The sequence below is a fragment of the Amphibalanus amphitrite genome, unplaced genomic scaffold (assembly GCF_019059575.1).
Source record: "Amphibalanus amphitrite isolate SeventyFive unplaced genomic scaffold, NRLGWU_Aamphi_draft 000204F_arrow, whole genome shotgun sequence".
In the NCBI taxonomy this organism is placed as follows: Eukaryota; Metazoa; Arthropoda; class Thecostraca; order Balanomorpha; family Balanidae; genus Amphibalanus; species Amphibalanus amphitrite.
This window is the reverse complement of record NW_024881699.1, coordinates 576,799-593,997: the sequence shown is the minus strand read 5'-3', so window position 1 is coordinate 593,997 and position 17,199 is coordinate 576,799. Positions and strand designations below refer to the sequence as shown.

The 17,199-nt window shown below is 47.8% G+C and overlaps 1 protein-coding gene across 1 annotated transcript in view; it reads right to left on the bottom strand.

Annotated features, from left to right (window-relative positions):
• LOC122384970 overlaps positions 1 to 14,701 on the bottom strand; it is a 28,606-nt gene extending 13,905 nt beyond the window's left edge. The window contains exons 1-3 of the mRNA XM_043372839.1: positions 14,657 to 14,701; positions 11,532 to 11,630; positions 9,628 to 9,819 (exon numbers count right to left, since the gene is read on the bottom strand). Of these exons, the coding sequence (XP_043228774.1) occupies positions 9,628 to 9,819; positions 11,532 to 11,630; positions 14,657 to 14,701 (336 nt within the window). The remainder of the gene's footprint in view (positions 1 to 9,627; positions 9,820 to 11,531; positions 11,631 to 14,656) is intronic.
• Between the last annotated feature and the right edge of the window lie 2,498 nt (positions 14,702 to 17,199).

Genomic DNA, 17,199 nt, shown 5'->3' with positions numbered 1-17,199 from the left:
GATATGACCGCATCGGTCCTCCCGGGTGATTACGGCCAGACCCATTACTCGTAATGTGGTCGTCACGCCTCGCTGACCTCCGAGGATCGTTCGAACTAATTGACGAACAGGTTAGAGGTGGCAGCCCTAGACCGTTGTCAATGACACGATGTGTCGATAGAATCCAGGAAGATAAGACAACAGTCAACGAATAGGTTTGTTCTTTGCCCTTTTTATGGCAAAGAGCGAAAGAAAAATAACATGAAGTAGCCGTCATTCGCCTAAGTATCATAGACAGCCTCATGCTGGTGACTTCGGCATCAAAGCAATGACATACGGGCGTCGCTTTCCGAATTTATTGGTAGGGCTTTCATGGTTAACTTCAGGATACCAAAGCCATTCGTTCGTACCATGCACCGCCATGGTTAATGTTAAAATTATGAAATTATTGATAGGGATCGGGCTCTAGCAAGTCTATACAAAGCGACACCCATGCAATGACACCTTCCTACTGGGATTGTGAGTAGTGACTACCAAAACGACCACCTGACGCCTTATATCCCGGCGAACAAAGGGTGGCGGACCGCCGCCGCTGATGACGCCTGGCGTCACGGAGCGTCACGAGGCGTCACGGAGCGTCACGGGGTGCCACACGATGTCAAAAGGAGTCCGGGATGGCCGACGGGACGTCACGGTGACCGTCACGACCGACTGTCACGGATTCCGTGACTGATGGTGACGGAAGTCGAGCGGAATTCGAAGTGGGATTGTCAAATGGTACTGTTTGATTTTGAAGTCCGGAACTAGTATACTTTATTAGAAAGAGTTGGAGCGGCAAAAGATGAAAAACGGTAGGGATTGAAAAATAGATTTGGAGTTACTGGACGATACTGGTGTGCGATTCAATGACGGACGGAACAGAGAGAAAGTTAAATCATGCGATCAATGGACGACTCCTGCGCCGGATTGAATTTTCATGTTTCGGAATCAAGTGACGTAAATATATACCGCATCCAAAATTACTTTGCAGGGCGTCCGGATTTAAAGAAAAGAAACTCAATCGATTGCTGAAAATGATTTGGTGGAGATTCACTTCATGGAAGATTGAATAAATCCATGTTATTGACCATTTCACGTTATCTTACGCTGCATTCATTAAAGCATGGAGTTAATCTGAATGAAGGACGTGACGTTATAAGAAGAAATTGATCTTTACGTGAGCCGCTATGAGCGTGAGCTGATGCGCCATGAGATGAGGCTATGATGCGACCTCGTCACATCGAGTGACATAGCGTTATTTCCCTGCCGCGCTGTTCCAAACAAAACGGCGACGCCTAATCACAAGACGATGACTAGCGGTATTGAAAAGTGTCGGTTGAAGCAATGTCACTGTAACCCGAGCGCTGTAATCATTAGTTTTCGTGACACTTCAAACAAATGATACAATGCGAAGTTCATTATACCCTGCTAATACATGCAATGAACAGTGAACACCGAATGTCACCGTCAGGAATACTCGTAGACGATCATTATTAGATTCTAAACAAGATGCTATTACAATGGTGAGGAAAATCATAGAAAATTAGTTCCAGGAGCATGCTAATGCCGCTTGTGATAGCTTCCAGTACTACGGTTTGGCCTGTGCCAACCGGTAAGAAGTCTGCATCTCAAATTCCGCAAGCTCAAATGTTACGAATATAACAGTTTGGCAGCATATCGAAATGTTCATTATTCACATCTAAAAAAGAGAATCTGGTGATAGGAAGCTCCCCTGCGACACACCATTCCCTGCACCGTTCCGGTCTGAGCATTTGGCCCGGCTGGACAGTGGCCCGGGTGCCGCTGCGACCCCTCCTCCGGTGCTCAGTGATCCGGAACGGCCGGACGACCCGGCACACCGGTCCGACGCCGGCTCCAACATCGGCCTCATCAAGTCGGTCACCGGCGCGGTGGGAGGGAGGGGAGGGGAGGGGAGGGGAGGGCTGCAGCGTCCCGTCCGTACCGGACCCACCGCCGAGCGGCGCGTGAAGTCAGCGGTGACGGCGGAATCGTGGGCGGTTTGCATATCGTGTCACGAGTGGTCAGCGCAAATGTCGAGGCTCATTAAAGAAAGAACAGTTGCAAGTAAGAGGCAGAAGCCTTACGGCCCTATTATACGGCCTTGGACAAAACCAAAAGGAGCCGTAAAAAGTCTTGGAATACTATATCCGGAATGGGATTTAATAAATTACTGGTCGCTCACCTTTATGATGAAACATGAAAATACGAAAAATGCGTGTAAGTTAGCTGGAATCGGAAATTGCACTATTAGCAAATGACATGGCAGGTGTAGTTTACTAGCGCTCCCAGATGCTCACAAAAGTAAATAGGTTGAGTGATATGTTGGCAAAGTTACATTGATAAAGTATATGGGCTTACAGCTGCTGGTCGGTTATTAGCAGCCATTAATATCAATAGACGATGACATTAAATGCCTCCAGCTACATAACAGCAGAGCTGATATACCTACATAAGAAACATCATAATCGCCTCACTGGATGGCTTTAGTAGCACAAAGATGCACCATGCTGCACAGTGCACAGCTGTAAGAAGTAAGAACACACATCAGGGCTCAAGCACAATTCTCAGAAACTGCAATAGAGAACACAACAGTAACCAATCACCGTGGTGCTGCCTTTGTGTGCGCGGCTGCAGTCTCCCCGCAGGAGTGATGTTGTTATGTGAGCCGTTGCAGTCTTTCAGGGCTGAACCTTTTCTTACGAATGCGTGTTGTTATCTTTCAACATGACGGCTCTGTTTTGTCGGCCATTACAGCATTTCGGCATGTCTGTTTTGCTTTGAGTGTTCTCTTTCAGGATGACGCCTCTGTTGCGCACACTCGGACATTCGTCTAGCGCAGTCAACTTCTTGTATGCGCTATCGTCATCATCTGCTGTGGTAATTCCTGTGTCCTAAAAAGTATCAACACTCTCCAAAGCAAAACGTTGCGCTGTTTGCATACTGCTTGTCTCTGACACATACTTCTCCCATCGTTTCCTGCCTAAAACGACCGCATGTCTTCTTGTATTTTGTTTTTGCAGAGCGATGCCAGACTGCCATCCTTCATCCCATCTCTTTGGGCCGGTGCACAGAGCTGCTGCCATCTATATCACGGCTACTGGTAGCCAGCAGTGTTAGTAACTAGTAATTGTCCGTGTGCAGCGCTGGCCTCTGTCATGTGGAAGACGAGATTCACTGATACACCATCGGCCAGCAGGTCAATTTTCACCGGCGATATAAAAATGTGGGCCAGATGAAGCGACTAGCCGCCGTTTTACGGTGGTGTAATGAAGCCGCGAACCTGGCAAGGAAAGCTCTGTGAATGTCGTGACACGCCGACGTTATGTCCGGAACTGCGGCAAATATCGGCACTTCCGTCCACCCTAAGCCGGCCGATAAGCCGTCAAAAGTGCTCTTTGGGAGGCGTTGAACCCATGTTTTACTGCCACTGTGCAGATGTGGAGATAGACTTCGAATTGGTGTTGGTATAGAGTTAAGAGGGTGGAAGGTGAGGCGCTGAATGAGCAAATTTCGTTACCAAGGGACATCGGCCACCAGAGTGCCTATCACAGGTGTGCTTCAAGATTGTCTGATCATTTGTATGAGTCTTCGTAGCTTTTAGATGATTTTGATGGCCACTTATCTTATGTTCTAAAAAGGAAAAAGCAGCTGAAAAAGTGCATGCTTAGCCATGTGCGTGACATGCTGCGATAAATGGTCCAACTCTTTCCAGGTAATGACGGGACAATTTTTCGACAAATGACACAACCCGCGAATGACGTCACCCACCAATCGCATCCGAGCGCGATGGCACGTGATAACGCGATGACGTGATGACTTGATCACGTGATCGTCGGCGCGGCGGCCGGGCCGAAGCACGCGCGCTATAATTTGCTGAGAACACGTGCCGGGAGCATTCTGAGTAATGACTCCGCCTTCCGCTGCGCCGCGAAATCGAACGGAAGCGGCGTGACCTGTGCGGCGCATGATAGTGACCTTACGCAGTCCCGTGTCAAACCAGGTCACCGCCGCTGAAAGGAATGTCTCGCAATGGCTGGGCGCAGTGGCGCTGAATGTGGGGTGGCGTGCCGCGAACCGCATCCGCAGCCAACAACAAAGACGTCCCAGTGTGAAAACGAACGCGATTAGGCAACCACAGGGACGGTGCAGCACTGATGGCCCGATAGTGCTGCCGAGACCAACAGGCATGAAAATAAACCGCAATGTATTTGCTACCGTTTTTTGCACGCTATTTCGCAAACCCAAGCTGAAGTGCAATTATTGTTTTCCTGAGTAGTTTCATCATGTGATAATGAAATATGCTAAGTTGGGTTACCTAAATGGGCATGTGTGGTCCTGTGTTGCCAATGATGGCACTAAATAAAAGCCATCAGCTCAATATCAATGTTAAGCAAGCGGCAAGCTTCGATATAATTACTACAGAATGGCATGGCTATAAATATTGAGCAGGTTTCAGGAGATGATGCTTTAATAGCACAAACATTTCGGCTCTTGATAGGTGTTAGGTGTAACGGAACCATACCATTACTCTCGTAATGCAATTAATTTTGTAGCAAGCCACAGACTTCTCCAATATAGAGAACAGTTCATATATAGAAATGTGAGTAAGAAATGTGTTGCAAAACATGAAACATAGCATTTACAGTTTAATCTGATCCCATCAGTGTCATTCATACAATTTGACCGTGGTCAACTGCCCAAGTCCATTTCCACAGGACATGAAGAAATCCTTTGCATACGAGAGTCCCGTACCTACATCGCATGCAATCGCGTTAAGCAAGAGCGACGCCCTTGAAACGATACCAGTGTCCAGTTACGCACTGTTGTGTACGTAGTTATGCAAAGCATAATCACTTGCTGCGTTTATAACGTTTTACTAAAAACGATATGATGTTAAATGAATTCACATTCATGTTACCGATCCTATGTCAGAAGCTTTCTGTAGAAAAGTAAATATATATCGCGAACTCGTGCCCCACGCACTGGGGGGGGGGGGGGCTATTCATAGCCCCCTCCTGTTTTTCTGCAATAACTTCTAAACCCCTTGACGTATTAACGCCAAACTTTCAGTACCTTCGGCTGCATCAATTTGACACCTTGTACCAAAATATGAACTTCGTAGCTGGCATAGATCGGCCGAAAACGACGTCAGATAACGTCATGTTCGGCCGATTTCGACGCAAAACATTGAACCACGGCAATCGCTCCCAAGAGCTCAGTTTTTAAGCTAGATCCAATTTATTTGCATGAGAGGACTCAGAATAGACTGCCCTATCAAACTGCTATCTCAGAAATTCAAAATTTTGAATGTTTTGAAAATAATACATATTAATTTTAAAAATTATGTTTTTACCTTTTTTCAAAAAGTTTTTGAATTTTCAAAAAACCGGAATAAATGTGATAGAACACATGCTTAGAACCTACTCTTGCATGTTTTAGCAGGTATCTTAAAAATGGTCAAGTTATACGCATTATAGCAAAAATGTCACAATTATAAATATTTTCAAATCAATTTTTCAGTACGTATTTGACGTCGTACGCCAATATGAATAGCACCATCGTGTTTTTGAGCTCAAACTGCATCCGATAGACACCTTTTTGATTAACTTCAAAATTTGACCTTTTTTCCCTGAAAGTGACCTGACCTAAGCTAAATTCAACTCAAAATGACCTCGAATGACACAAAAGACATCAAATTCGAAATACATGGCCAACATAGACCATAAAACATGTGTCACGTGACCGACGCATGATATAATATTTCCGTGACCTGTGATGACCTGACCCTGACCTGAAAATTAAAGGACAAGTTTGGTACCCTCAGGGTATCTAAAGCATCTGTTCACGAGTGTGTAAACCGAAAATGAGCCTGATCTGACTTGTTAGACGGCGTCCAGAGCCCAAAATGTGAACAAGCCAAACATTTACTTTGACCTGACCTGTGGTCATCGGTGACCTCGAGGTCAATAAAATTTGGTTTCGCTCGAGTTTTTTTCCGGGGCTATCAGAGGGGGGTTATGAATAGCCCCCCAGTAGGGCGTGTTATACGCAGACCCCAGTGGGGCGCGAATTAACTACTCCGGCGTGAGTTAGCCCTCTCCCGTATTGGTGTTTTTCCAGCCGCGAACGTATAAGGGGGGGGTCCGTTGGACCCCCCCCTTGCCGTTTCGCCCCTGATCGAGCTAGAGCTTCGCGGGAAAAACGAGCGTGTTGCCCGTGACGAGAGGAAGCCAATGATACCCAATTTTAAGGTCCTAGGTCATTGGTTGACCTTACAGGTCAGGTCAATGACCCCAAAGGCGGGAAAATCGGGACCTGTTAGAACGTCGTAAAGTGTGGCTGCTATGGGGTTTTTCGGGGTGCTGATCACGAATATCATGTTAGTTTTGATCACAGATGATGTCTTCATGTATTTAGGCCAGGTCGGGTCAGGTCAGGTCAGGTCAACCAGTAAGGGTATTCGTAGTAGGTGGCAACCGCCTCTGACAGCTTCGTAACATGTTACGAAGGCACCTAAACTACTTCGTAAATGTTCATATGGTTGCTAAATTCGAATTCAGCTCCAAAAACTGGCCTAGAAACATGTAAAACTCGAAAAAGTGAACCGAGGTCATCAAAGGTCAATGACCTGACCTGACCTTCAGGTGACCTTGACACCCACCCTAATGCATGGGGGCAACATCATATCACATGTTTGAACGCTTGAAACCACGAAAAGACTGCAAACGCGCCTCTAATGCGAGGCGACATACGCCGAATCGCGATTCCAGCCAAACATGGTCTCGAAAAGTAGGTCACAGGTCAAAGGTCATTTGGGTCAGGGTCATGAAATTTTCAGGGTAGGTGTGAAATTGATGAACGCGAGGGTGCTGAAAGTTTCGTCGCGATCGGCCGCTTTTTACGCGAGTTATTCGCGAAAAACCATGGGGGGGTCCGTTCGACCCCCCCCCCCCTATACGGGCGAGGGTTAGTACGCACCGTCGTCATTTTTTTCTGTATCACGGAATGTATGTAAATACGGTGATCATTCACTACGTTTCCATGACACGTCTAAATCGATTTAGCGAAATTTCACGTGCGTTTTTCTCGGAAACTATTTACCTTATGCAAAAAATGAGCGTATATATCGTTTTAGCTAGCACCTAATCCTATATTTACATTTTTAAATTACAAATGCTATGATGGAGCAAATCCATTTTTCAAAATCGGCTTAGATTGTGCCATGGAAACGTAGCCATTGTTGCGATTTGTGGGCTTTCGACATTCGGTCGACTGGATTGTGGTCGTGTTTATAGTTGTTTTTTTTTGGGGGGGGGACTCATTGTGAATGCTTTTGGAAATATAACACAGGGACCTGGGGACTTTTAATAGCTCTGAGAATTAGGTGACAAAAAGTTCACTTAATTGCGAAGCGCTGATCATCCGTAGAGTTATTGTCTTTTTAATGACAAAATGTCGAAGGAACACAATAACGTAATCAATAATCATGCTCTCATTTCCGCTACCATCGTTTCGTTTCGTGTGTTATGCGTAGCCAATACATATATACGCAAAAGTACAAATATATCACGTACAAGTCCCATCGACTAGTTGTAGTTGCTGCCGAAAAAAGTCGCTAAAATCCTTAATACTAAAAAGGTTGAATCGAGAATAGAATGAATAGAATAGCATAGCAATATAGCAATAGAATAATAGCAATAGAATAGCATGAATAGAAGAGCTGAGACCAAGCTAAAGTGATTTCTAAAATTAAGCAAGTTAGAAAACTTCGACAGTTAGAAAACAAATACATTTCAAGCAAGCAAGTGAGCATGGAACCATTGATCATAATAATAACACAACTTCACAAGTATTAAACAACATTTTGATAGTTTGTTATCGTATCATGTGTTGCTTACCGATTTTTGGAACGGTGAGTATGCACACGCGTAGTACATAACTGAGAGCCGATGCAGAGCAGCTGCACAGTGTAGATATGTGCCTTCTAATCCTCACGACAAACAAACGCCCTCACAGAAGCACCACTGCCAGCACCGGCCACCTCGGGCGGCGCCGTAGGTCACCGAGAGCGTCGTTTTGCACCGGTATCACCCGCCACCGCACTGACCCGACTGGCACACCCGCCACCGCCGCCACCCGCAGCTGTGTTGAAACACCGCCACAGAGCCAGGGAAGCGAGGGGATGTGGAGGGCTTTCTAACACTCAAAGAGTTTCTCGGATGTCCGTAAGTGATTGCAAGCCGCAAATAGCCGTTCTTCAATTCCTCTCACCGTATTAGAGCTATAAACTGAAACATGAGGTAGGTATGGTGATGTGCTTGCTGTAGGTCAATGTGTCATTTCATGCATGTCAAGTGTTTTTATGTTACTTTTGACTTCTCTGTGCCAAGCAGACAGAAGTTTCGCACACACAAACGACAATTGTTCACAGCCCTTGGTCACGTTTTGCGAATTTATCAAACCGGCGTCAATTTTCTAGATGACTGCATAATTTCAACCTTAGGTATGTTCGAGTGATATTAGCGATTATGTAAGTTATGGACGAGCCGCAGGCTAAACCATGAAATGAGTCGTTGACACCACGACGATATAAAACGATTTAGCAAACGCATGGCCATTTTGCAGTCCTGATTAAATTTGCAGCCTGCTTTCCAAGCGGACGACGGAGACGTGTGAAATTGAACGTCTTGATTGCCCACATACTCGGACACGGCTCTAAAATTCAGTCATGAATTCACTCTTTCACTCCACCTCCTATACAACGATTATTGCCACTTGCAGCATGTCATTTCTTGCTACTCGTTTGGAGCAAAGGGAGTGCACACGAATAACTATAAATGGACTGTAACTGCCCCCCCCCCCCCCCCTGCCGGCTCATCTCATCAGGAAGATGTTCTTGTCACATGCAATGGCGAGTGGCGACAGACAAAGCGCTCTTGCAAACGTGAAATCGGAAAGCGAAAGCAGGAAAAAAGACGACGGTGTTTGGTTCTGCCAAGAGTGCGGCGTAATGTAACAAATATGGTCGATAGCTTTATATCTAGGTGTTATCAGAAATATAATTTAGTACTTTTTGCACGAATTATTTTCTGCAATACCTTAGACCCGAAGTGTTAGAAGTTTTTGTAATGCCATCGATTTTCTATCAGCATGACAACTGAATGCAAGCTTAATGAGCTACATCTAGTTTGGATGTAGTTGTGTCGAGCAGAAGCATCAGCATCATGAAGCGGTGAATATGATAGGTAACCAGTGCTGGCAAGGTACTGGAAGTGGTGTTATGAGGGCAGGGATGTGACGTGTTGCCAGCTGTGAGAACGGGAATGTCTTGGAAAATAGCAGCACGATTTCGATGAGAATGTAGGGAAACACAGGGCGACACGGCCACTGGTGACCGACGACAAAGGACGACATGAGCTGCACGAGCAGAGGACGGCGCGGTCGGTACAGGACGGCACGGACGACCAGTGTCCAGTGGCACAGGACGGCTCGGGACGGCACGAGTGGCACAGGGCGGTACAGGATAGTATGCGTTCCGCATGGGTCCACCAGCGGCAGAGGGCGGCACGGGCGGCGCGGCCGACCCACCTGTGAGAAGCAGCGCATGCTGCGTCCGCAGAGGCGCGTCAGGCGGGCCTGCGACGTGCAGAGGGCGGCACTGAGTCGGTGCCGGTGCTGGTCTGTGGCCGCTGACGAGTCCAGCTGCTGCTGCAGACTGTCGAACGTCGCCTGCTCCAGCAGCATCGCGTCCTGCAGCAGCTGAATCAGCTCCAGAAGACCCTGAAGGCAGGGATACAGGGATAGTAAATACACTGACCCTGATGGCAGAGGATACAAGGTTATCAAAAACACTGACCCCGACAGTACCGTCAGTACCTATACTTGGACAGTGGACACGAAGCCAACAGCTACAGAGACCAACATAGCAGCTACGTGCCCGGCGCTACATACAGATAGCACCGGGCGCGTAGCTCAGTAGATCTGTTGCAGACTCCGGTGGTTAGAAAATGGAGCCACCGGGTGTATTACAGACTCCGGCGGGACGGAGCCGCTTTGGTAATCCTGCTATCAGGCAGCGCAGAAAACAAAACTGCTGAATATCCAGCTGCGGTAAATGGGGAACGGATCGAGTGTCTTTTCGAAGGGTATAACGAGCCAACACTATTTTACGCTATAACTATCACTTGAAAGGCGATCCGTCATAGATAAATAAAGCCATTGTCAAACTTGTGCATCATTTTTAACTTTAAGCGATGTAATGCAGATAGGAACATGCGCAAGCACCTCAACAGCCGGAATCAAGTTACCCTGAGCCAGCTTACGAAACGACTCATTCACGTGATCCATTCGTGTGATGAGCAATGCATCAGCCATGCAGTAAAATCAACGGGCAATTTTCCTTATTACAGCAGATAGACCAACCAAATACAAACAATGTAATTACGTTTACCTCTGAGGTGGTTAGCATTTCCTTGTTTATTCGTATTTCTATCGAAACTGGCAATGAAAAACGTTGGCTTATTATCATTGAATATTTTGTTTTATATAAAACATATGCTTTCATAACGAGGACGAAACATGGACAGTAGTTATTAGGCAGATATACACAGGTGATACTACTGGACTACAGTAAATACGCTGCATATACTACAGGAAATTATATACTGCAGTGCATACTGTCGTCAATGTAGTAAATCAATATGCAAGTAAGCGAACGCCACACCATCGCATATTGACAACAGCGTGACGCGAAATTCATGGAAGAAATCGTCAAACAATGACCCGTCTCTCCGTTTGTTGGTGGACGGCCCCTCACGACACGTTCCATTCGGGGGCACGGCTCTGGAGCTGAAAGTCCGCGGCTAACGGATGGACCTCATTGTTCCTCACGCTCTCGGACCTCCTGAGGAGTGGTGGTCCGATCTGCATATAAAAGAGTGTTTTTAACAGCTTAACGGGTGTGAATACCTGTCGTGCCTTTGGTAGGTGATGCTGAAGCGAAGCACTGACTGATATGAATGCGGGAACGGGAGCCATGCGACATGTCACGCTGTTTGCGCTGCAGACTGCACCTCAATTTGCAAATGCGATGCTGTTAAGGCTTGCATTTTTGGTGAACAACCATCAGCTAAAGGACTAATCGTACCGAGTAAGATGAATGAGAAATTGGTAGTTGCTATGCAAATTTGTCTAGGTGAAATGCGGTTTTGGCGTACTGTAGCTTGTTCATGGGTAAGGCGTAGCTGCATAACGTCTTTATTGAATCGTTACCACTGAATATTCGCTTCCAAGATCTACATGGCTTTGGCAGGCAAAATCACATTGTTAAATTGATAGCTGATGCAGCTCAAAGTGCCCTTTCTCCAGTGTAGTTTCCTAAGGGTGGTTTCTTGCCTGTTTTCATGTTGCTTATTTCCAATTCAAGTCACCCATAAAAAGCACATCCCGTTCTTTTTGCCGTTCGTTCTGCATACATTTCCCGGTTGACTCACCCTGGGTGACAGCTGCTGAAGCACGTGATCGAACTGCTGCTCGGTACACCACATCAGGTGCTCCTTTCCATAGTCCGGCAGTTCGTACGTGGAAGAGCTCTGGAACCACAACACAGCCGTCAGACAGGCGATAACTAATGGCGTGATATCGCGGTAAAAGTAGGATGGTGATTGCGTGTCTGCGTGCTTCATACGATAAAATAAAACTCGTCTTACATCACATGCACGTTTTGAAAAGAAGCGTGAAATGGGAAAGAAAACGAGACATCCACATAAAACGTCACCTGAAGATAGCATTGCTGATTGCGGCGATGCAATGTCGCTCGGCCCCACTTCAAAGCCGTTTAACCAGCTTGTGTTATCAGGAAATCAGTAGGTACTTAGCATTGTATGCTGCGACCAGGTACGCTCCCAACCATACTCAAATGAGCCAACACTTTGTTACTGTCGTTTCTAATTGTGTCTGCCTGTTTGTCAGGCTTCTCGCGGCACAGTAGGTAAGTGAGTAGATGAAAAGATAACGCTGACAGGGAAATGAACGAGCAGTTGGAAAGACAGGTGGGAAAGTGGTCCCGGAAGATGGGAAAGTGAATAGGGAAAAATAGGGAGGTGGATGAGTGAAATGGACAAACGAAGAATGTCACGAAGAAGGGATGAAAACTGACAATGGCCGTCTAAGGAAGACCATATCAACATTTTTTCATTACAGCGCTGACTGCCATTGTTAGTTCTCAGGTGAGACAACTTTGGAGAAAAGGCACACAAACATATACCTACCTATGTAAATTTTCTGTCTGATGGGTGGAACGAATCCGACAAGAAGGCCGCAGATAGTTAGGTAAATGCGGAAGGAAATATGTGCTAAATATTGTAATTTTCGAGCCAAATTTAGCAATCACTGTAGTTATGAAAAAACGACTGTAGTCTTCGATTGGACAACCTGGCATTAAAAGGCTTCATGTCAGCATTTCAGTGCCATATTCAGCTATTAACCCTCGCTGGCCGAGCGGGGAGGGGGGGGGGGGGGGGTGGCGGGTGCCGCCCCCAATAGGGATTTTTTTCGCGATAGCTCCGAACACTCTGGCGATAGAAAGCTGAAACTTGGCATACCTGACCTTTGATTCAAGCCAAACCTTTTGGCACCAACCGCATTTTTAGGTCAGGTCAGGTCACTGACCTATGACGTCATAAGTGAACCTCTGCAAGGTCTTCAGATGTCGCAACTTCGCAACGCCCTCACTGCCAGAGGAGATGTCACAGGGAAATAAAACTTGCAGGATCTAGTATCCATTATGGTTCTCACAACTTGTATATCTCGGATTTTTCCTAAAGGTCATATGAGGTCAGGTCATTTTCGTGACCTCACCATAATAAGTCAATGAGGAAAAATGAAAACCGCTATTCTGGCACTGGGAACGATCTCCAACTATCTCAAGCACACAGAATCGTGATTTGATGCACTCCTTGCAAGGTTAGATGCGTCACTTTTGCAATGTTGACCTTGCGTGACGTCATTTATGACGTCATCAAGGTCATATTTGTTTTTCGTCAATAACTCCCGATCAAATTGAGCTAGCGATTCGGGAAAGCCACCAATAGACTCAGGAAGACCTGCCGAATCGAATGATATGCAACATGACCTCTTTCGACCAGCTTCGTGACCTGGGGGTGCTGACCTGACCTTGACCTGAGGTCAACACCCTAAGTTGACCTGACCCGAACAAAAAGTATATCATTCGACGCGCCTGAGCAAGGCGAACACGATGCTGCCAAAATCGCGGCTCTGCGGCCGTTTTTTGCGAAGTTATTCACCAAAAACTGAACCGTACCTTGGGGCACTTGACCTGACCTCAGAGGTCACCGGTTGACCTAGGACCTTAAAATCGGGTATCAATCTCTGCGTCTCGTAACGGCGCACACGCTCGTTTTTTCCGCGACGCGCTAGCTCCACCAGGGGCGAAACGGTGAGGGGGGGGGGGTCGTAGCCCACCCCCGCCCCTCGGCCGGCGCGTATGTAGAAAACCAATAGGTCCGGCGAGGGTTAAGTTACAGTAAGCTTTATGTTGCTGTACAGCAATTAGGTGCTATAAATATCTAATAAGTGATTCCAAAAAATATATCCCGATAAAAAGTATCGGAGGAGCTAGACAAGACGAGCTGTGATTAAACAACCAAGGCGGATTATATGTCAGCCAAAAGGGTGGGGAGACAGCGAAAGGAGAGAGGAGAGGCGGTGACAAACGAGCAGCACGTGAAGCAGCGGTGCTGCGTCAGCAATGACCCACGGCTACAACCCTCGCTGTCCTCCCGCAGTCCTATAGCTCGCTCTGCGGCAGTGTCTTGCCCCGCACAGCCCCGCTCTCTCCCCTGCAGTCCTCGCTCTCCCCCACAGCCCACTCGTCGCACCTTGTCTCCTCGCAGTCGGTATAGGTATGCATGCATTGCACCAGTCCAGCAACACGGCCGTTCGAACCGTTACGCGGAGGGAGGTGAGCGGGTGGTCCCAGACTCCCCTGTCCGAGTTTTCCCTGCACACAGCCGAGGCGCAGGGTTCGCGCTGCACAACATAACGGGCGTAAACGTGCCGCGAGGGTTCCTTATCGTCGGGAATGGCTATGCTAATATGCACTGGAAGGGGAGAAATGAATGCTGTTTGACTAGTGAGTGTGAGCTCTGACCTGGTATTTGCATGCGGTGTGTGGGAGGTGAGTGAACAGACACGTGCACGAGAAACAATGCGTTACGTGGGGGTGAATATCCAAGATCTATGTTACTTGCAACACCAGCGAATCCTATCCGTTGTGAGCACTCAAAATATTGATACCACGTTGAAGGAAGATATGCCATGGATAGATAACTATTTGGAAAGCACAGGCCTAGAAGTTGGTACCTAAACAACAATAATAATAGGAGCGTCATCATTCGACCATGATAGCAAAATAAATCTTAGCTTGTATTCTAAAGAGAAAACCGGCGCTAAGCTACCTAATGATTAGGTATTATGTGTTTAACGAAAATCCTAAGCATCTTTTCCGTTCAGCGCAGAGCTGGGTTAAGGACTGGACTTTCGAGAGTCTCCAGACCGGGCGACATTCCTGGTCGGCCTCAGGTCAGTGGTCACTCACCGACTCAGAAAGCCGGCCGTCCAGGCCGGGGTAGAGGCCGGCCATGGCGAGCGAGGGGTCACCCGTGACGCAGAAGTGTCACCGGTGATGCAGAGGGGTCACCGGTGACACTCAGGGGCCAGCAGTAACACCCAGTGGCCGAGAGGCGTGCCGTGCGCTCGAAGGGCTGCTTCAGAGGTTGAAGGGTGCTACGCAGATAAAGAGGCAGCTACTGGTCTTGGCACTGTCGAGTGAGATCCGATACTGAGCTAAAGACAACCTGGATTGAGAGCCGTCTGCATATAATGAGTCAGTCTTGAGGAGTAATCCTGATCCAAGAGCTTGCAAACGTAAACAGCCTTCAAATCAGCGCTCGGTTGGCTATTCTAGGCCACTTCGTGCTTGATTTTTAGTGTCCAGGCTCACCGATGATATTTACCGGGAACAAAGCTGCATTTGCCGACGCTAATGAGGTCCATTGTCCTGTTTATAGGATGCACTGCGACACTGAGCCACGGCTTGACACAAACACGCGAAGCTTGTCCCTGCTTATCCTGTTGTTCTTGCTTGTCCAGTTGTTTGGTATTCCACAATGTTGATTTGTTGAGTGTCGTTTGTTGATTTGTTTTAAGCTGATCACTATGCAGTCGATACATCTCTGTCCATATTACGAGTTCTTATTCAACACACCACTTCTCTTTGTCACCACACCGGTTCAGCATCACCGAATCACCACCTCCGGCACTAATCGCTTCCAGGTCACCGAGTTTCGTCAGTAACTCATCACAGGTCCTGTCGGCTGTCACTGTGTCACTGACATGTCACCGAATTGTCACCGCGCCGTCACCGCACCTCACCCGGTCACCGCAGCTCACGGGCCAGCCACCCGACCCACTGTCCGTCTGCCTGCCAGCCGCTCCGCGGCTGCGCCGGGCCGGCCCAGGTGATCCGGTCGGTCACGTGACCGGCCGTCAGCTCCGGCTCCGACCGACCAGGCCGGTCACGTGACTCACTCTGCAATGCAGACGGACCGGCCGCTCCGGGCTGGTTTGTTCGACTATCGGGCCGGCGAGCGAGGTGGGTCACCGACAGCCGGGGGGGGGGGGGTCAGCTGTCATCTGCATGTGATGACACTTGGGAGAAACTCGTCCGGCCGACGGGTCTGGTCCGGAAGCATACTAAAACCTTGGTATGAAAGGTGTCGGGTTGAATTAGCTCGGCGCGTTGAACCAGGCGAGCGACAACGGTACCTGACTGACTCGGGGCCAGAGCAGCACGGCTCAGGGTATCAGTAGAATATCTAGGGTCAGCATTGTTCAACCATGACGGGTAGATCGGGTATCTGAGGACGCTTCATTGTTATTATACGACAGGGGTTAGTATGGATTGGATACTCGAGTATGCGCATACGCGAGCTTCCGTGAATTTAGAGGGAATGATTGAGAGCGCGCAGACATGAAATTCATTGGAAATTCTCAAATGTTCTATAGTATAGCGGTGTGGAAAAACATGACGAAAAGTGAGCTTCTGTTGGAATTTGAGGAGGCTCCCATTCCTTTATATGCTAGAAATTGAGCCGAAGCCCATGCGCAAAGCCAAACAGATCCTGCCGATCAGCGATGGACCGATACGACGTTTTCTTGTTAGCTAATATCCCCTTGCATATTTTACATATCCAACTCATTGTAGGTATAGGTAAAAACGGACTCGGCGCTCCCCTGTCCTTATTTATCCTGCGACTCGCTGCTTCCATAACAACAGAGGCTGGTATGTGGAAACGGGACTGTATTTTCTGTGTACACACGTCACATTTTTACCGATACGTGATCTGACGTTGGTGAGGTGCAACGCCCAAAATACAGTCCATAAGAACTTATGTCAACCTTCCAGACAAGGTGTAGTGAACTGCTATCAATGAAAACAAAGTAGGTACATACATTCCTAAACCGGGTTTTATAAACAGCATTCACGAGTCACGAGTCATACCATTGTACAGTACCATTTTCACCGATTTTCACACGCACAGATAATACGTAGGAGGCAGCAGGGGTGGCGGTGGGGATGCGCGCGCTCCGTCCACCACTGTGACCGGTCACCGAATAGGCAGTCTGCCGCGCTCCGACCCGCGAGGTCGGGCGCGTGACGTCATAACACAATCCCGCGCAGCGGGCCGCCCGATAAAGCCATTTTGTGCGAGGCCCATGGCCTCGCACGAAATAAGCATTTATCCTGCGACTCGCTGCTTCCATAACAACAGAGGCTGGTATGTGGAAACGGGACTGTATTTTCTGTGTACACACGTCACATTTTTACCGATACGTGATCCGACGTTGGTGAGGTGCAACGCCCAGCCCCCCACACCGAAACACCGAAGGAGCACAAAATAAACCGCAGCACAGTGCGTCGAAAACGCTGACAAATATAGGAACACAAAGCACGCTGCTACATGCGGAAAAGGGGAATCACACATGTTACAGGCTGGCATTGCGACGTGTCGGAAAGCACCCAGAGTCGGAAAAAAAACTCCGCGGCTACTGGAATACTGTCAGCAGCCGTGTCGAGAG